At 32.0% G+C, this 22,522-nt stretch overlaps 1 protein-coding gene across 3 annotated transcripts in view; it reads right to left on the bottom strand.

Moving 5' to 3' along the window:
• Positions 1 to 22,522, bottom strand: part of LOC124530819 (long-chain-fatty-acid--CoA ligase 4) — a 48,512-nt gene that overhangs the window by 19,384 nt on the left and 6,606 nt on the right. Inside the window, exons 1-2 of one of the 3 annotated variants that reach the window (XM_047105133.1) lie at positions 21,877 to 22,027; positions 5,234 to 5,273 (exon numbers count right to left, since the gene is read on the bottom strand). In XM_047105133.1, the coding sequence (XP_046961089.1) occupies positions 5,234 to 5,256 (23 nt within the window). In that variant the 5' untranslated portion in view covers positions 5,257 to 5,273; positions 21,877 to 22,027. Of the gene's footprint in view, positions 1 to 2,823; positions 2,935 to 5,233; positions 5,274 to 21,876; positions 22,028 to 22,522 lie in introns of those variants that run through there. The other 2 variants (XM_047105134.1, XM_047105135.1) reach the window with 2 other exon arrangements.

Here is a 22,522-nt window from a genome sequence, read left to right as displayed (position 1 = left end):
ATGTATTGAGTATATATATATATGAGAATTGCTCCATACGAGGATAGGACCAGAATCAGCGTTAAGTGAAAGTAAAGAGTTGACGAGACCCGTTACGCTCTGAAGCGTAAGGCACCAATATTTCGCGCATCAATTGCACTGCGAAACGTGCCAGCGTGCACTTGTGTAACAGTAGACTTGCTTATGAACTATAAAGACATAGAATACATAATGCAGTATACAATAAAATGCCTAAAGAACCGATCTATAATTTACTAAAATAACATCTGTATAATTGCCTATGTTACAATACGGTAACGACAGATGGCGCTGATTGGAAATGTCATTTTGCTGAATCGCGCTGGTTAAATATTCGCTACTGGGTATAAATACTCGGAGTGATCAGAAAAATGTAGTCGTGAAAGGAGGAAATTACTTCTCTAGTCTCATTGATCCGTCGATAGAATACATCGGCGTAAATAATATCAATGAATTCCCATAATTCCTTATTGATATATGATATATTATCCGTCATATACGTGAGTCAGTTTTAATTCTATATACATATAAATCTATTTAACTGTGTTGCAGGACTATCGATAGTTTGATTATCGATAGTTGACCTCGAAAACTATTCAGGACATCGATAGTACTATCGACAATTTCGTTTTGATTAATTATGTCGATACTATCGATAATACCATAGATAGTATTGTTCACAGGCAGCGATTAGCATCGATAGTATTTATAGTATCGATAGTCTTTTTAACACTCAATTATGTTTAAATACAAATATATTTAAAATTATATTATTATAATAAGGACATTTTTATCTTTTAGCACGTTTCCCATGTGGTTTTGTTATCTACCTTTAAAACAAGGATATCAATACGGCTTCGTTTTATTTCGTGTACGTTACTCGACATCTTCCGCGATGGTCAGCTGATTCATTTTATTTTGAAGAGACTGGAGTATGATCTCGAAAAATGAAAAAAGGATAACTACATATCTATGTTGGTGTAACAGGGTGACTTGATTTTGAGGTGGGTAAGTTAAACGACCACCAACATGTGATTTTTTTTTTTTGAAAGAAAGATTTACAAATTACATATAATACTTATTATACAAAAAAGCAATAACGATATTAAAGTATACATTCATTTCTAAAACATACAATAAAATTAGTTTGTCGTATGCGGAACATACTTAAAACAAACAACGCATTTATCTAAACAGTCTTTTAATTACTAAGAATGTTGTCTTGAAATCTGATGTAGCACTTAATTACTAAGTATAAAGTAAATGTCTTGACTAATAAAGATGAATTTAAGTCGTATTCGAAGCCACTTCACGGGTATACTAAGTACTTTATTTGAGGAAGAAGACAAGCAATCGCTCTACCAGATGGCAAGGTATCCTACCTTATGCCATAGACAAAGATATAGCAACAGGTACCGTTACAAGAAATTTGACTTTTAAAATTTAAAACCCTTGGTCGATTTTGGCTTGGATTGATTGATTGGTTTAACGGTAAAGTTATCATTTCTTGTCTTAGGGTAGTTATGACTAGCCATCAGATAGACCACTTGCGCGTCCATCTACCATAGTAATAAAAATATATAGATATATTATATTCTCTGTACCTGTAATTACTCGTTCATTTTTCCTCCCTCGGGAAAGCTCAAAAACTGCGTGAACGATCGTTAACGGTTAACGCTCAAATTAACATATAAATATTATTTGTGAAAATGTCGCATTCCCCATTCTGATACAATACAGTGAGTTTAAAATATGTTCTAGGGAGTAGCTTTACTGTTATACTATTTTTGTAACGGCAGTCATAACAATAATAAACGTTGTTTAGATTTATTAATTCATCTGAAATGATTAATTGAATAACATTTCCAATATTTTTGATAATTATTGTATCATTAAATAAATTATAATGACGACTAAGTAATCAACTTTGAATATAATTCCACAGAAGATTCAAAGCTTATAAAAGTATGTTTGTTAATAAGATGAAGTTGTTATTATAACTTTCGCATTTATTTTAATATTTGATTTATTTTTAAATATTTATTATGGCATGTTAAGAAATATTATATCATCTGCATATCTGAATTATTATTTGATAATTTAATTAACTACTCTCAGCAAGATCGAGTTAAACATCGAAAAATTCAATTTCAGCAGTCCATTGAATATTTTTTTCTCTTTTTCACGGTCATTTTCAAATAAGATTGATGCAATGAAAACCATCATAAGTCGTCTGAGAAGAAAGTCCAAATTTTAATACACGTCATATTAATATATTTTAGAAGAATTTAGGAATCATCGTGGTATAATAATGGATACATTAATCTAGAAAGATTGTTGAGTTTTAAATATTTTTGAGTGGTGTATAAAATTTACAACAAATAGCATAAAAATATATAAGAGAAACTGTACATATTAATTGCAATGTAAATTAATAGAGATATTTAGCAAAATTTATACACTTAAATTATGATAGTAATTTATTTAGCTCAACGGATACAACCGTGAATTTTGAAAGACCGCGACAAGCATCGCTGATTTAACATACGTTTAATTTGTGTTTATAAGTCATCTCGTGCTTAAAAAGTCGAAAAGATCGTGAGGAAACATGCACGTGACGGATGAAATTATTCCACGTGTCATCACAAATAATCCACTACCACCCAATCACAATTGTATTCGTTATTAAACTGTATGATTCTATAATAAACCTAAATTATACACTTGTAGGTAGTTTTATATTTAAAATCTATCACTTGTTTATTTATTATTTACGCTAATAACTTTAATAGGTAATTGACTCACTCGTTTCTGTATAACAAGCTCATGTCGTCGCAATTTATGTCACTTAATCCGTGTATCGCAGAAGCGTGAAACTTAATAGACGTGATAATACTGAGAGAGTGTGATAATCATTTATGTTTTATACATCGCCTTGCGATAAGCTTATCTGATAATTAATGTAGAACCGGACTTGAACGGACGGGACATAATCAAATGACAACTGTCTGTTTACATAAGAATGTACGCTTATTGTGAAATGATCGCATTGACATTTACGATTAGTTCAAACGCTAGTATTGGAACTATATCGATTATTAGTCGGACTTTGTGTAATTTTGGGTATGTATCAACAAAACAACAGCTATTCTAGCTTTATATCTGGAATTGATGTTGAACTGCATTCACATTAACCGATTTTCATCCATTACCTATCAACGAAGAGCCTAGATATTCTAGTGGTTAGAACGCGTGTATTTTAACCGATGTTTGTGGGTTCAACCCAGGCAAACACCACTGAATATGCATGTGTTTTATTTATGTTTATAATTCGTCTCGTGCTCGGCGGTGAAGAAAAACATTTTGAGGAAACCTGCATGTGTCTAATGTCATAGAAATTATGTGACATGTGTATTCCACCAACTCGCATTGGAGCAGCGTAGTGGAATATGTTCCAAAACCTTAAAAAAGGAAGAGGAGGCCTTAACCCAGCAGGGGTAATTTACAGACTGTTGATTATGATGAACTATCAGCTTCTAAATCGAAAGTGATTAGAAACGTCTGAACAGTTTTTAAATCAAAATAAGGCTTTGACAAAATTTAAAGATAAATGCGAGCTTTGTAGAACTCTGTTATGTATAAAACAATACTTATCTGTAGTTTAACGAAATAAGCGAGCTATTATTTCAAATTGTTTGTACGAATATTTTTTGTTGCCAAAGTTGAAGTTCACAGTATCGATGCGGGCGGACACATCCAATTAGAATGTCCAACTCGTAAACGTTATTAATTGTTACGGAACAACAGCCCCTATATATGTAAACAGCTAGGATTTTATTTATTAAATTGTTATCATTTCAATAGAGATGAATAATATAATTCCATTGGATTATATGCTTATATTATAAATTAAAATATATAAGTTGGTTTGGTTTAAAATTATCGATGACACTGTTTGACCGACAATACATATACATGTACCTACTTGTATTTAACTAACATAATTATATTTTTAAATGTTGAAAAAGAGTAACTACTGATTCTTGTCGTTTATTCTCGGTAAAATCTACTATCCGAACCGGTGGTAGCTTCAGCTTAGCTTAGTTGTTAAATGACGCTTCGAAAGTGCTTGTAAAAGCCTTCTTGAATTAAGTATATTTTGATTTTGAATATAAATTTGGTATGCCATACATGTATTTCGGTGTATTGACGCCGTTTCTTTCGCAAATGAACTTCTATGCTGATGAACGGATCACTATTAAAATTACACAGGTTCACACATCATTCGATTAAGTTATAACATGCTAGGAAGAAGATTTTCGGCATAGTAGTATCAACGTATAAAAGATTCCGTGATATTTGATTCGGATTATCATTTACAATAATATATCAAATATACATCAATATACTATTGGAGATAATAAATATTTTAAATATACATACTGAATTTTAAACTAACAGCAGTTGTTTTTAATTGGATTCTATTTATAACGTTATTTGTAACTTCGCTCAACTCCGATAGTTTGCTTTGTTCTGCTCCCAGCAGGGTTAGATATTGGATCACAATGTTACATAGTCTATAATTCTATACATTAAGCGTTTTGAAATTGGAACACATACAAACGAATTACTTCTGTTAGTAATGTTATTAACAGCTGGCTTGTAGAATTAAGACGTAGATCTGCATGATATACTACAATATTTAATAGTTAGATTTATATTTTTATAATTTTAATTCGTAGTAGGGATTTGTGCTCATCGTATTCTACCGCCAAACAGTAATTGGTTGACGGCTCATTTGCTAAGTCACGTATAATATCTTTTACATCGCCTACGATAATATCTATAGGTAGTGTTAACTAAATGCCAATTGGACACCATTTAAGGTGACCTGTTAAAAAAAACTAGAATGTGAACCAAAATAAAATATTTACGAAAGAGTTTGTGCTTGTGTATTTTTGACTTATGACATTTATCCCAAATTTAATATATAATTATAGTACAACAGTGCAATGAGCGTACGAGTAAATCACTTAGCAATTAAAAACATTATCACGCAGACGATAACATTATCGTTTAATACTTTCAACAAATATTAACTATTAGGTAAGTAATTCAATTGATATCAATTTGGATTGAGTTAATAATAACTATTTCATAACACGAGATAACGCTACCGAGTGATAAAATAAAAAAAGTTAAAAGAAATACTCACGTCTCATTCTCGTCTATAAACATTTCTGTACGCTTTCGACCTGTAAAAAAAAATATTAAAAAGTTAATAACTTGCGATCCTTTTCGCGAAAATTTCACAAATAAAACAGCTGTAGTGTTTGTATCAAAGTTAATTACGAATAAAGTTTCATTCCAAGTTTAATTATAACTAGAAGGTTTTTCTTTATAATTTTGTTCCTTTTAACGCGAAGAAGCGTTAGGGTTTGGGGTTAGATATTATGCATTTGAAGATTATTTTCGATTACGAAACTACAATTTTATCATTATTTTAATATCAGTGTTAGTGTAAATCAATAAATTTGTCGGCACAAATTAAGCGACATAAAAAAGGTACCGTGTAGGTATGTATTTATATTGTCTCGAAGTACGATCTGATTTTTGACGTTTTTTTTTTAATTAGAGTAAGCTGTTTGTCTAATACTACTAAGCTAAGTATTCCACAAAATAAAAGGTACAAACTTTTAAATAATATCGTCAAACATCATATTTATAATTTTACTAACGTAAGACATTAAATCAAGAAGAATATTAATAAGTGACTTTGTACAAGTCAGCTTATCGTTTTAAGAGTTAGCATCAAGACTAAGCATCGTCAGTGTAATAAGTCAATGTAACTGGGTATACCTTTGTCATCAATTAAGTAACCGACAGTGAACAATAGTCTTGCAAGAACTGACTCGAAACTGTCCGCAGAAAATAATCGTGTAATGTCACAAGTGAAATGCGAAATGGAACGTAACAATTATAACACAAAGGATATACGCATCAAAATGGCGTATCGCCGTATGTGTGTTTTTAAAATTTCATGAGTGAGACAAGAAGTGTCGTTTATTCGCACTAATATAACACTCTGAATAATATATTTATGTGTTTTAACAGACTTCTGGTCGAGTTGTTTTTTATGATGCAAAACGTTAATGTGACAAAAGTGCATTATTAACACAGTTTGAAAAATAGTTCACTGAAATGCCAGATCAGTGATGAGTCATTAAATTAGTAAGTATAACACACAACATACAAGTTTATACACATACATTGAAATGTCAAGTATTTACAGAAGTAATTTTTAAAAGGGGCATCTTCGAAATCTCGTATGTATCAATCAATACTAAAATCAATTGTTCTTCAAAAAATATTAAATTTTGCCAGTGGTAAATAACTAAAAATTGTATGTATGTGTGTGTGTGTGTGTGTGTGTGTGTGTAAAATGACATAACATTTAGTACCGTTAATATATCGCATCACTTACAACTCAAACGAATCGTAACAATGTCTATACATCAATGATGATCGTGTTTGGCATATTAATCATAACGCATAGGTCGATGGCATTGATGCGCCAGAAGACGCTTTCCACGCCCGGACGCGCCCCCGCGCTAATTATAGCAACGAGTCGTGCAAGTCGCACTCCGCGACTACCGAGTACTACTCGTGTACACTGTAGACTGTAGGCACGAGGACGAGTAACAAGACGTGTACGAGAAGACCGCGGAGTACTAGCTGTAAGACAAAACTAAATCTGCATTCCGGTGCTAAAGGGGCGAAAGTAAAGGACATCATTGAGTAAATGTAACCACATTTCGTCTTTGTCGAATCAATACATTATTAATACCAACATGTAACAATGTGCAAAAAGGCACATCTATACTGATATTATGAATGCGAAAGTATATCTTGACTGTCTGATTATTTTTCACGTTCAAACCACTGAAATGCATGCTCACGTTCTTAGAAAAAATATAAGGCTTATGTCTAAAATCGACCGCTAAAGCGCGAGCAACACCGCAGGCGACAGTCAGTGATAAATAAAGCAACCAGCATCTGTTCATTGTTTCTATACTCAATACTGAATACTAAAAGTAAGTGATATTGGTCCTTTCAGCACAAGGTCACGGAAATATATCTGAGAGTAAAATTTCGAGGTCAAATTTGAGTGTGTGTTGTTTGTGCCGCTTGAGTGACACGTGGAAAGTATATACCGCTATATTTAACAACGGTAAATAGTAAGTTATACAACCGAATCGAAAACCGAAATTTTTCTTAATAACGGTTATCATTTTACTATGAATGAATACCGAGTACTCGAGAGAAATGTTATCATTTAAAATCAAGTGTTGTGATAACAAGATCGAGTGTAACGACCTAAATAAACGATTACATTTAAAGATGAATGATAAACTCTTATCAGAGTCTACATTTGTTCGCGACGATTGGAAATAAAACAGAATTCGGTTTTCGATGCGACCACCATATTCTTCTTCCTAATAAATAACAATTAGCGGCCAAAACAAGAGTTGTTCGTTGTATTCGTCCTTTAATTATAAACATGAAGCCTACATAAGCCTACAAAAGTATCATAACTAAATACCATAGCTAGAAAAAAAACTAATCCAAATTCAATCTCAAGAGATACAATTCATAATATTTACGCAACTATGTGGACGATTGACCCGAGTCGCATACGAATGAAACGGCTCGGGTTAACGCAAGAAACCCTTTAAAATAACTATAAAACCTTATCTTCTAAATATTATAATACCATCTTACTCATATTAAAATTAATTTAATGATATTACAGGACATGGTTCAATGGGTGAAGCACGTAAATCTTACACAGAAATATTCAAGTGAGTCAATACTAATCACACTGCGAGGACGGCCACGTGTTTACCGAAGGAAGGAGCAGTTTGGTATTCCCACTGCTAATAGAAGTTGTCATTATTGATAGATAAGAAAGCCATTTTTTAGAGATTTCACTACAACTTTTTTAATAAGGTTCAAATACCTATTTCTAATGTTACTGCGTTGATTTTATTGCGTCCGATTTAGATTTTCTATTACGATTTCTTACAGATTTATTCTCATGGAATTTCTGCAGTAGTAGCTGAGTCTGAATAGGTAGCAACCCCTTATAACATATCCTACCGCCAAACGGCAATACTTAGTATATTGTTGTTCCAGTTTGAAGGATGAATGAGTCAGTGTAACAACAGACGCAAGGCCGTAACATCTTAGTTCCCCAAATTATTGACGCATTGATGATGACGTCAGGAATGGTTCCCATCTCTAAATCAATCTTATAGGTAATAGCGTCACATATACGTGCCTAAATAGAATCAAAACAATATAGAACAACTGAACTTAGTATTTTACAATTTGTACCCTCAGACTAAATAACATCCGCTCTTCAGACTTCCTTCCGACCTAACCCTGTTATGAGCTCTCAGTTATTTAAACTGGGTCACTTCCTCTAGCCATAAAATAACGAGCAAAATACTTTTTCATAAAAAAAAAACTTGTCTCTGTCATAAGAGACTCATCAAAATAATGCTATCCAAAAACTATAATAACATTGTACATATGAATGTTTTGTTTTTGTAAACCGTTGAATGATTCTGAATGAAACTCGGAGGGTTGTTTATTGACTCATATCAGGTAAACTGTTTTGAATGATACAGCAGAAACGAATGGTTTTTACGTAATAAAAGTACATAATATCAGGAAAACATGAACCAGTACGTATCAGGTCTGGGGCAGAGTCACGTTCGCCGTTCGTCACCCGATACCATATACCGTTGCGTTAGAGGACAAAGGTCAAAGGCAAACAAGGTAAAAATACTAAAGATATATGCTGTTTGAATTTGAAACTTTGAGTTACTTTTGTCAATTAATAAATTTCCAACTTAATAATAAAAATTACACGAATTAATCAAGTTAATCTAGTCTATATAAGATTATAAAGAACATAAAAAGCGTTTAATTGTATATAATTGAATATATAATTACATTTCAGAAAGAGAGAAACTAATATATTTTGACGGTTTTCGTTTTGTAATTTCGTTAGCAAGCAGTATTCAATTAAATCCTAGAGATAAGATAAGTTGAGAATTCGAATGTAGAATATGTTTTTATAAATTACCTGCGATAAGACGCAGTTATATACGTTGCTTTACAATTGAAATGACATCCAGTAACGAACTTATGGTATACGAGAACAGCGTACTTTAATTACTCCAGTTATTCAGCCTTTAATCATTACATTCGATGACAATTGATTATTTCGAGATTACTTTTTAATTATAACTAGAAATTATTGAAGTATTGTACATAACAGCTTAATAAAAGAAGGAGAAATAATATCTTGAATGACTTGTTTATTGAAATAGTCTTTGTTGTCGGAGTAAGTGGGAGTGACATATTATCAATTCTTCATACACAAAGGGAAATATTATCCTTCGAGATAATTAATCTATACTCCAGCCACATTCGATCTGGAATTTTAGTAAACAAACCATGTGTCATCATAATTAGGGTTGATACACTCTTAATAAAAAATAATTATTATTATAATTACAACTATGTTCATTATAACACAATTTCCTGTTTAAACACAAAAATTTTAATTAAATACAGAATCCAAAAATTTTATTTAGCCGGTCAATACATAATTTATATCAAAATTAGCTTAAAATAAAAGTTTAAAAATTTTTAATTACCACTATAATATTACTACAAAACTAACAACCCTATATTTTAATACTGACGTAAAGAAATCGCAGGTTTGTAACATTTGGAGTGTTTTTTAAGCAATTGGCAGATTTAGGAAGGTATATAATAGCGATATAGGCTCTTCGTAATTGGTGCTGTATATTTTTAGTCGTATAATAATGGTAGTATAACCACAACAGGTTAAGAATGTTAACATTACACACAACGTTTCATTACACATAGATTAAAAAAAGACATCTTGTTTTGGCTAGCATAAACATATGTAGCACTAAAATCACTGTTTCAAATTAATCTTAATGAGTCCTGTCGTTTGGAAGGCGATAGATAAAGTTAATAAAGCGAATTATATAACTACGATGTAATTTCTGATATCATTTTAAAATTGGAGGTATTATTTTTGAGATCTACATTATTCCAGATGATCATAAGTATGAAATTAAGTAAAATAGTTATTAAATGCGCTTAGTCCTTTGTCTTAAATATTTTATTATTAATCATCAAATTTAATTTTTATTAACATCAAAAATAATTGTGGTACATATTTCTAAAAATGTTTTGAGCATCTGCCTGACGTTGGTTGCTAAGCAACGCTTTGTTATTAAACATTCCACATCGAATTTGGCTGGAGTATAGACGTGAAACGCGATATTCGGACATTAACGTCATTATATAACATTTGACAAAGAATATAATCAGAATTGTTCGTAAAATAACTTATACAAATAAGAAACTGTAGTTGGATTGGCAATCTTGACCTATTTAAGCATTATGTATGATATGAGTACACGTTGAATAAATAGATTTATATTGAAACTGGTTCTCGTCTGATATTTGCTGGTTGGACTTTACACTTGCTGGTAAGGCTTTGTACAAGTCCGTCTGTTTTCTGTTTTCCAGACCACTTGCCTATACCATAAAAACTGGTAGCTGACACTCGAAAATGAAAGGAAATTTTATATACATAATGTATTTCAATATAACAATAGTACGGACCTAGTACGAACTATTGTCATGATACAATAGAATTTCTAGAACATTTAAAAAGAGATGTGAAAACTATCAAAACGTTTGTAACACTATATCTTTGTTTAGTCACAACTTCAGAAATACTCACCTACATAAAGCAATTACGTTAAAAATCGCTTGAAATATAACTTTATAATTATATGGGTTAGTAGTAGTCGCGTAGCGTTATAGTGTGTTATTTGTCATGTGTAGACAGACAAAAAGTAGCCTGTCTTTTATTGGAGTTCATGTTTGCTTCATACCAAATTTCATCAAATTCGATTCAGCGGTTTGGTTTTAAAAGAACGACGCACAGACAGAGTTACAATCACATTTATAATATTAAAAATTATAAAATCATATTAATATAGATTTTAAAATAATCTAGATTAATTCTACGTACTTATAAAACTAATATCATATTGGACACTACGTTTGAAATTAACGAGTTGTTAGAAGTAAAATTGAAATCGAGAAGAATTAAAAACAATTAGTACATCACTAAGCGAGGTCGCAAATGTTAATTTCATTACAGAAACGACACATCTCATTGCCACGTTCATATTTATTTTGTCACGTTTCAGTATCACTAGAAATACAAGAAAACAGTACTCTGTATTTACATACATATTTCTGTATGTTAGTTTAATTACTAATTTGAGTTGAAAAACGAAATACTTGCTTTGTTGGTCTTTTGAGAGTCGAGCTTACTAACTTAAATAATTCTTGGTTGCTGCTTTGAATTACATTCCCTGGGAAGTACATATCAGTAGTCAGTGTCAGTAGTCATCAGTCGCTTGGACGCAATATATAAATAATAACAACATATTATATATTTTTTTTTTTTTAATTAACCGTCGTTATTTTCTTGACTTTTAATTATCTGTAAGCTGAATTCAATTATTATGTAACAGTAAACGGCTTACGTAAAATTCTGAAGAGTATTTATCGCGTTATGAAAGCGAAATACTCGTATTTTGTACAGTCATTATAATTATTTTACAGCGACAGCAGATTGCCGTTGGGACGTACATTGTTGCTTTTGTTATAAAGATGAATTGTATTAGATGGCAGTATTAGACGCAGACACAGATGTTTGCGACAACATTAACCTGAACTTTGGACATGACATTTCACTTGAATTATATTTTTTACAATATAATTAAAATAATTGTTACAACATTTAGAAACAAGAACACTATTGGGCTTACGCAGCAATTTTAAATGAACTCTTAGTTACACTCAGCTTATAATGAACACAGCCTATAATCGTCTAGTGGTTTACAAAATCGTATCATCAAATTAGATAAGTACAGAGCTACAGACAAACAATGCGGTACGAAGTCCAAATGGGCAATTGTCGCAGCGCGGGCGCACGGGACCGCCGGATGACTTCACACAGAGGAATTGATCTTGAAACGAAAACACGGACTTCGGACCCGGAGCGAATGTCAACGGTAGTACGCTATTGATAAAACACAGTCATTCAGACTTCTTTGTATTGTGTTACTTAAACACGCTGTTTATTCGTTTAGCTCTTCAGAATATAATGGCTTTGCGTAATGCCTTACTGTTAATTCGAAAGGTCAACAATTAAAATTCTTGTTATTGTGTTTTTTATTAATCCATACTATAATCCATACTAATCCATACTATAGCAAGTGAATCATTGGTTACCATGGATACAGAAGAAGGACAAATATGAATATTTAAAACAATAAAGTTACGTGTTTTGTGCTTAGCTAAAAAACTAGCTTTTTAGGCTTCACATGAGTAAGGGTAAGGGTCGATGCAGAAATTTAGATTTTAAAACTCTTTGCTACGTAATTTCACACTGTCTACTGTAAAATGCATGTTCATACAAAAAATAAATCTTTTAAATCACTCGGTTTATCGATAAACCAATAATAATTCGCAGGAGCAACGGCTTAACAACAAACATTGCCTAACGGATACACGTATCAATATTAGATAATAGTGTATCATTGTAAATCGTTTTTCAATCACGAGATACGAAACGAGTACCGTGTAGGTATAGTGATGCAAACTCTCATACCGAGGCCTTGAAAAACATTTGTATCTGAGTTTTTTTTAATTGTTGTCATTTTTTACCTTTTTTTTAGTTTTAATATTGCTCACATTCCGCGGTAACTCACTCCATTGGCTCTGTTCCAAAATCATGTTCTAGTTCCGTTGTTATAATTTGTTACACGTAATCTTTATTTTATCCCTTATTCTGTACTAAATGCTGAACATTTAGCGCGACTGTTAACAATGAATTGTAACATACCAATTTGGTGCAAGATTATCTGGGTAGGTCACTTATCCAATATTCTATCGCACAACAGAAATATTTTGCATTTGTGTGTTTATGTTTAAAGGGTAAGTGAGTAGAATTGACATAGAATTTCTTATAGGGCTAATCTTTATTGTGTCGATGACTACCGCAATACTATTTTATATAAAAAATATCTTATGTAAATTATATTATTAATCTGTTTGTAGTTTGATTTATTGAATTAATTATTTTAGTAGTATGCTTATTCAATTACATTGAGGGGTGTCATCCCTGCTTAAAATAAGTAACCAAAAGAACAAGTCAATAAACACACAGACAGCAATGATGTAAACAAAACTTAATGCCTCCATAATTGATATATTAAATATATATAAGTCTAATAGAGTATCTAGGTTAACAATCTATACATTTTAATGCAAATATACTACGTACATAATTACTGGAAAATTACACAACGAAAATTAACTAGAACTTTAATCTGTTAAACCTCATTGAGTTTTGAGTTTTAGCTTTCAGAATTTAGAACTGCCTTTGAACAAATCTACGCAGACGACGAATACCCAATTAAATAACAATTAATACAAAACTAATAACAATTCTATGTAGTTATTGTATCGCACTTCAGAATGGACTTAGGACATAATTTTAAATGGACCAAAACGATTAAACTACGATTTATAGTTGGACTTTGTAGCACAAGTGAGTGAGTATGTAATTGGGGCAGAGCCACGACGTTGGTAAATGATTGATAAAATATTGTCATAATTATTATTTTAATACTTTAATCGATTGATAGCGCATATAATTTTATAATTGAATCGCAAGGTCATGGTAGCTGAGTTCGTCTGCCGTTACGTTTTCTGTCACCGTTACTCAAGGTATTTATTTTTATGGAACAGATGGCAAACGGCAGTGGACACCTGAAACGCTAGAGGTCTTGTCGGCCTTTAAGGACGGAGTAGTATTTTCAAGTCGTATCGGATCGGAAATATCGGTACCACAGAGAAATTTTACAGAGCAAAAAATAGCTGAAATCGCGCTATTGTGGACTTACAGATATGGATGTAAAGATGAAAGCAATGTCCACAGGTTAAATTCAGCGCCGGGTTTAATTTAAACATTCCTCTTAACATTCCTCATGAAAATGAAACCCCTACTAGCACCCTAGGCCTAAGTTTATACAGAAAATGAATAACTTATCAAAGTAGTTTAAAAAAAGCATAAAAACCGTGTCATTGGCGCCAATGTTATTGTAATAGCGTAAAAATACCTTGACAAAAATAAAACACATTACATAATATGTACATCCAAATGTCAATTATTCGTAAACATCTTATCTGATGTCATTGTAACTGATGTGATTATAATTAAATTAGGTCTGAATTATAAATTAGTAATAACAAAAGAAAAAACTAATATCTAATTAGAATATAATCAAAAATTCACGTTCAAAGTCTACGTGGTCAAGTAACGGTGATAAAATTAAATAGTGTTACAAATATAGATATTTATTGAAAAACAAGTGTATAATTATCACGATCCTCCACTCATCGCATGAACCGCGGGCTATCAGTCACTTATCGACGCATGTCAATCGTGTCCGATAACCCCTAATTGATAGAGTACCTCTATGCCGTTAGGACGTCTTGTTTGACATTCGCCCTTTTCTAATTACTGTTTAGTCTCACTCAAACCGTGTAAACAGCAGTGCATATTCTGTCACTTAAAATTTGAAGTTGTTTATGTCCTCCTATAAATGTAATAATACAGTCAAGTCAATGACATCATGACATTTGACGATCGTCTTCTGCGGTTAGTTTCGTGTTTATTCACACAGAATAGATTTATTGGCTTGATATTCACTATTTTAATTCCGTATTGAACGAATCTATTTGCAACTTTGTTCCTTTTGCTAAATATAGATATTTATCTCATAGCAACCAAGCCGATGCATTTTAATCAATAACTTATATAATAAAGCACGTTGCAATTATAAGATAATAAAACCTATTAATAACTTTATCGAGGCCACCGTTTTTTTCATTTCAAAAGATGATCGCTACGAGACGCCTCAATGGGATGTAAAGATTTTCTGAATGAGTAAATACATTACGTTACCAAATTAATATTATAAATATTTATGATTTGCTGCGAGTACGATAGGTCTTACATTGGGATATGTTATATTTGTGACCCTGAAAATGCGTGAATTTCATGACAATCCGTTGAATTGGATAACATGGTACCGTAATGAGCAAACCAACTAATAATGTTCGAATTAACAATATATGTTATCACCGGAAATTGTTTGTGTCTCGATAGTGCCACCAACCAATATAGCTATATTCTATTCTAATCGAAGAAAGTATAAAGATAAATAAACCGTAGATAGACGTATTATATGCGAGTTTCTAATAGCTTTGCTGTATTGTGTATTAATAATATTTATTGAACACTAAGCTAATCATGTTCAAAACGATATTTTTATCGCAAATCCATAATAAATATCAAATTATTGAAGCTCTCGACACATTCAAATAAATATAGCATAAATTCAATGTCAAATGATTATTAGAATTTTGCCCTTGTGATTGAAATAGACTATAATTAGGATGGGAATTATTTGACCTATTTCGGCAGTGACTCAGACAGTAGATCATAAAACCTTTGAATAAAAATATCTAATCGAGTTATTTTTCACTTTTTAGCACATGCTTAGCGTTTAATTTTGAACCTTGTTTCATTTTTATTTCTTTATATCATGATCCTAACTTATCTAAGAGATACTAAGGCGATAAATAATTGTACTTATTTATAGATAATGCTGTGATTAAAGAAAATATTTAAAATTCATCAGAACTCATGTTGAGCTTTTCGATCTCTCGACTCGTTCTTAAATAAAGATATATCATTGAACATTTGCGTCATGAACTGAAGAAGCAATACAGGGCCACGCCATTGACGCATTTGAATGATGGAATATCTCGCTGAATGTTATGTTTACTTCAACCCAGGGGGGTGTATTCACTTACAAAACAAATATTACATTCATCTGTCAACATGAATACGGTCACAATTATTTGTCTAGAAGATTTATTCAAATTATACATTGGTGTTTACATGTATATTTTCATAGAAACTAACCACTTTCATACTTTATATGTAATCCTAACGTACATTACGTTGTAATATTTTAAAGAAATTATAAAATACTAGCTGCCGCACGTGGCTTTGCCCGTGTGGTTTTCGGTTTGCCAGAGAATATAATTGAGGGTTTGAGACTCTTTCCACCACGGTGCTCAAAGGTGGGTTTCACGCGACACATGTAAGTTTCCTCGTGGTGTTTTCTTTTTATCCGCTCAATTTAAACACAAAATTCAGTGGTGCTCCCCTGGGTTTGAACATCTAATCTTCGATTTATGATAATAAAATAGTACAATTTAATCAATTCAGAATGTCATATCGATGAATGTAACTTTGTATTATTTCTTAATTCATAGCGGTCCGTCAGTGCTATTAAATAGAAAACAAAAAGAATTTATATGTGTACCATAGTTGAAACTTACGGAAATTATATTTCTTTGTGACAATATCTGTATGAGCAATTATTGAAGATATAAAATTAATGTTCTAAACATTCATAGTACCTAATTAATAAAAATTTAGAGCGGAAAGCCACCAATCAGTTTATTTATAACACAAACAGCATATTAACATTATGAATACAGAACGTATCATAATTTTTTATATTAGTCTAAAATTAGAAGTAGAAAGTACACAAGTCAAGTACTCTCACAAAGTTTGTCCCACTCAAACAAAGTTTGGTAGGCTTGGATTTGGTTTCTTTTTCAACCGACTTCCAAAAGGAGGAGGTTATCAATTCGTCTGTATTTTTTTTTTTTTTTTTTTTTTTTTTTTTATGTTTGTTACCTCATAACTTTTCACTGGGTGGACCGAATTTGATAATTTTTTTTTGTTTGAAAGGTACAGGACACCGGCTCCAAATATATCAATAACTATAACTACATGATATAATCGTTAATCGACTTTTAAGTAGTCTAATATTTTTCATTTCATTTAACTTAGGAAGACTCTAAAAAATATGTTGAATACGCAATTATTTTTATTACTTTTTCGTGCATATTCATTTGTTTTAAAATAGTGTTTTGTTTGAAGTCGGTTTTTCTTTTTGTTAAAATTTTATTTATTATTCCTATCTACCCGGATTTGCATACTCAAGAAAAGAAAATGGACCCTCAACTCTCTTGATTTACGCGGCCCATACCGATAAAACTTCACCTTTTTTACTGACATCTTTAATCATCATTATATTTCGGACATTAAATCTTAGTCAATTGTATAACTGAACGTTTTCCTAACATCAATGTGAATGTCGGTGAAAATCGAACGAAAATCTTTTAGGTAGTGAATTCGAGGATAATGTCAACAAATACCGTACTTATGATATATATACAGCCTTGTTACTGACAAACAGACAATTCTACTTATCATCTTACAATATCACATAATTACAATCATTAACATTTGTGTATAAGTATTTTAAGTGCTAGTAGGTGAACTAGCTTCTACACCCGCATATAGTGTAGCATACATATGACATTTTTCATTAAACGGTCTTTTTTCAAAGCGACTTTTAAATCTGTAGATAAGTACATTCTAACATATAAATTGCCCGCGGATTCATCAACGGGTCAGGGACATATAAGTCATAAATTTTAGGTACAAAATATATGTTCTATCTTAGGGTTAAATATTGCTTCGTACCAAATTTGTTTCAGTGGTTTAGTTCAGTGAAAGCGTAACTGAAAAACAGAATTATTTTCGCATTTCTAACATTAGTCTGGATTACGTTTAGAAAATTCTGTATTTGTCTCATAAATATATAATTTTCATCAACAACAACTAGATAGAAAATTATTCTTACTGAGAAAAACAAAAGACGTTGGTACGAAATGTAATCGACAATCTAGAAACAAAATATATTTACGTATTTCACTCGGTAACGTGTATTGTTACCGCTCCTTTTGACATCATTACTTTAACGAATTCTACTGCGCACACTGGAGACTTTTACAAAAGAATTTTTATTAACCTTTCTACAAAAACAACGAACGTGTAGTTCAAAATCAATCAAATGTGTATAAGTTAGGTTCATAATTTATCTCAAGGAAGTGAACAGACCTGAATCTCGCACATATCCACCAACCTCTCCCCAATGGAACTTGATCAGATTACACTCAACGCAAATTCTACCGTCAAATGAGAATACTTCATACTATTGTGTTCTAGTTTGAACGGTGACAGAGCCAGTGTAACAACTACTCAGATCCCAAAAAAATTAGCGCGTTGATTATTTACGTAAAAAATGGTTAAAACTTTTATACGGCGTCAATACCTACGGGCGATCGAGACTACTTGTGATCAGATGGCCCATTTGTCAGTCGGCTAAAATATTGGCAATAAAAAGCAGAAATATGGAATACATAACGAAGCTTCTCATTAAAATGATTCGAAGCTTTTTACTCAACAGTGAGACGTTTTCGCATTTTTACTGAACATATTAAATTATACATTGTGCACCGACGTTACCAAATAAAATTTTAAGTTATACGAATTGCTCTATCTTGGGTCCAACTACCAACCAAACAACGTAATGGCATTACAGTAAGAATATAATAAAATTACATGATATTACATTTCGCAGACGTGCTAATTTAAATTTAAAACTACTCAGAATTAAACGTCTGCTAAATTTGATTACATTCCAGATACAAAAATGTATCTTCATGATGACAAATTAAACGTGGTCACCATCATTAGTGAGGTGCAGACACTATTGTTCATCACGTCTGTTTCGAGAGTCTTCGCTTCATTTGGCGAATGTAGTGGGGATGTGATCTGATCCTCAGTACAATGTACAGATGTCGGATTCATTTCCTGAGTCCGATCTTGAGGTCAATTGAACCTCGCTGACCTAACTTCCAGGGGTAAAGTTCATAATTACCTCTTTTATAATATAGTAAAGTTAGGTTACGTTAGTTAGCTCACTCGAGAGATGTGTCATGTCTCTCCCAAAGCACCCGAAGATATATAATTCTTAGTAGACTGTTAAGTTATAAAACCTCCAAAGATCAACTATATAACATATCACTCAACTAAGCCACCAAGTTTTGTAAGTACATATATGATTGTTTAATGGCAACTAAGCATAAACTGACGTTACTTAAATGAATGGAAACGCTTCTTTAGTTACATTGTCGCCGTCTCACGATTAAATAAAGAACTAGACAAAGCCGGTTAAAACTGGACGTTGATAAAAGGAATAGCTTTACATAATGTTTTATTAATGCAGTTTAGTAGGATAAACTAATCGAATCAGCTTGTATGTAAAAATAAATAAACCGAATTAGAAAAAAGATAGCTCATGCCATCTACGATAGCGTTTCTTGAACCTTGAACTGAGTTTCCATGTACTCAGCGAAATCCCATATCATAGAATAGGGACTTAGACCCCGTTCTAACAGACGGACGGACTGTGTCTTCTAACGGAAGACGGCGGCCGGATGTGCGTTTTCACACGATCACCGGGCCTGATCAGTTTACGTTTAGTCTTAGTACACAGGGGACTACGACGATATCCCCGTGCTGTGGTGATATTTAAAAAGATTTTTGTCCCACAAGAAAACTTTTTTCCACTAGTGACATCAAAGTGCCTTTTCCGTCACGATAGCAGATTCGTTCAGACTATATTCAATTCGGGCGTTAAGGCTCTCAGTGGCAAAACGTCCGTGTAAGCTCCCTCATCCGTTCCTTTTTCGGATCCATCTAAATGTGAGTGTTACATAAATTGAACAGCTCCTGACTTTTAAGACTAGCGTACAAAAATCTAAACTGGATATATTCTGAAGGTTATTGGCATTATTTTTCGAGATATCGAAAGTGTTTATCGATTATGAAACTATTCTATTAAAGGAAAGTTTGCTTGATGGGATATCCCGTCGGAGAAAACATTGTATCTTAGGTAGGTACTTATAATCCAGGCAGATTCCTAATTTACAAACATCGAAAATTAACGAACTTCTATATGTATAAGCTATCACCCTAAATTCAACCCCCGTAGGTGGTAAAATTAAAAAAATCTTTAACATCTGTCCTTACCTCTTTAACACAAGCTTAAATACATCAATATAATATCAATATTTCGATTTATATATTTATATATAGATATTTCGATTTTAGCTTTCAACCCTATCTTACCTCCTTAGGGGTTTGTGAGAAAATTCTCGTTCAGTTATTACTTACGTTCCATAAGAAATTTCTGAGTATCAGGCAGACATTTTAAAATTGTAAAAATTTCCTAAATTATTTACTTTCTTATTTATTATTGAATTGATGAGCCACGCGGTTTCAGCCACGTCACTGACATCATGACATTAGCGTGATGTGTAAAAGGTTATACATGTTTATAAAAAAAAAAAGTAGATAAAGATTTTTTTCAATAAGCCCGCTAGATTCTAAATTTAGCACATTTAAAAAACATTATCTTTACATGGACAGATTACGGTTACTTATATCGGTTTGAAAAGCCATATACATCATTGAAAATAAAATGATTACTTGACAAATAAAAAGCCCAAGGGTCATAAAGTTTTAAGTATCATGGTTGGCATGACAGCGCATTGATGAAAGGAATAGTTTGTTGGTACGACATACAATACCAACGTCTATGAACTTTGGCGAAATAACGTTGCCTCTCATTGGTAAACAAAAAAAATAAAAATATTTTTGATTTAAAATTCCAACTTAGCAATAAGTTCTACTAATCAAAACAAGATTCGATATTCAAAGTTTAAATATATTTGCACACCAAACAGACTTAACAGAAGGTATTGACCCCGAGACACATGTGAATCATAACATGCTATGTTGTACTATAAATGCTGTTTTATTAAACTGGACTTTTTGGGTAATAAGAATGTGTCGTTTCGCAGAGGCAGAAATAAGTCTTGAAAATGTTAATTATTTGCTTGTAGTGCACACCATTGTGGCCATCAACCACCATATTTATTTTATTTGTATTTTTTATTTATTTACTATATTCTTATATTTAAAAAACAATTATTCTCAAATTGTTAGTTATTCTTAAATCTCATTTATTTAATGTGTGTTGTCGCCATCATGTTTTTTTACTTTTAACTTGTACATCGTGAGTCTTGAGACTTGGGATTTTACGACAAATAGTATTCATCACTCACAGGATTCTTGTTAATTTTTAATGAAAACAATGTTCATTTCGTTTCGTTTTTTAATTCATTCATTCATTTAATTATTTCGTTTTAAAATGGTATTTTTTCCCTCCCAATTAAACTAAGAAGGCAAGCAGACTCTCGAAAATAATCTTTCTGAAGTAAAAAATGTAGCTGACGAGCTATCTTCGTACTCATTAAAGATATAATCCTTGTTATAATTCACTTTCATTCACAAATACATCAATTAATTGCAACATTATGGATTATTTTAATATTTTATGTTTAACATTTACTAGTTATTCGTCATTACCTTCTTCAGTACACGCGTATATAATTGTTCTATTTATTCGCAAAGGCCACAATGATACAACTATCTAAATAACTAACAATATTTTCTGTACTGGAAAATGTGTATTTAGGATAGTTGTTAAAAAAAATAACTACGTAATTTCAAATAATAGTATTATAATACAATAAAAAAGTAACGCGCCATTTAAACTTTGCACCTCACGTGTTCGAGTTACGAAACCATCGACTTACCTATAAAAACTCGAGAGTTACTGAACTGTCACTTATCACAGCCACTGTGTAAAAATAATATAGTAAACAAAAAATATAATATATTTAGATGAAGGTGGTAAGTCCGAGCGTCCAACGCGACGCTCGATCGGAAACTGAATTCGAAATTCAAACGACGCCGGTCGCGGTTCCCGCCACTCGTGACCGTGATCCGAGCGTCTGCAGGGCTGCCATGTCATCACAAAATCATACGACTTCTCAGATCGTCGACTAGACAGTTCGTCTGGTGAAGTATCATATCGTATCTTTATCTCGAGATCAGATTTCGAACTTTCATTTTGTTTGTCTTGCATTAGTAATGACTAATATATTTCTGAAAATACACTGTTGTGTTTTTATGTCATTTCTTTTTAAAATTGTGAAATATAAAATTTGTTGTGATAATAAATCACTGACAGCCCTATTTACTGACATCTCGTAGATAGTACCGCTTAAGCCGGTCTATTTACTAAAGAATAAACGCGAAGTTAACTCAGGTTGCGCATGATCAGTTAAGCACAAAACAATTAAATCATATGATAGTGTATTGAAGTCTAAGAAGAACGGATGATATGTAACCTATATACAGAAAACCGTTTACAAACAAGCATAAAAATATGTTTAAAAA

This window comes from Vanessa cardui, chromosome 7 (assembly GCF_905220365.1).
Source record: "Vanessa cardui chromosome 7, ilVanCard2.1, whole genome shotgun sequence".
Lineage (NCBI taxonomy): Eukaryota > Metazoa > Arthropoda > Insecta > Lepidoptera > Nymphalidae > Vanessa > Vanessa cardui.
This window is presented reverse-complemented; position numbering and strand designations above follow the sequence as displayed.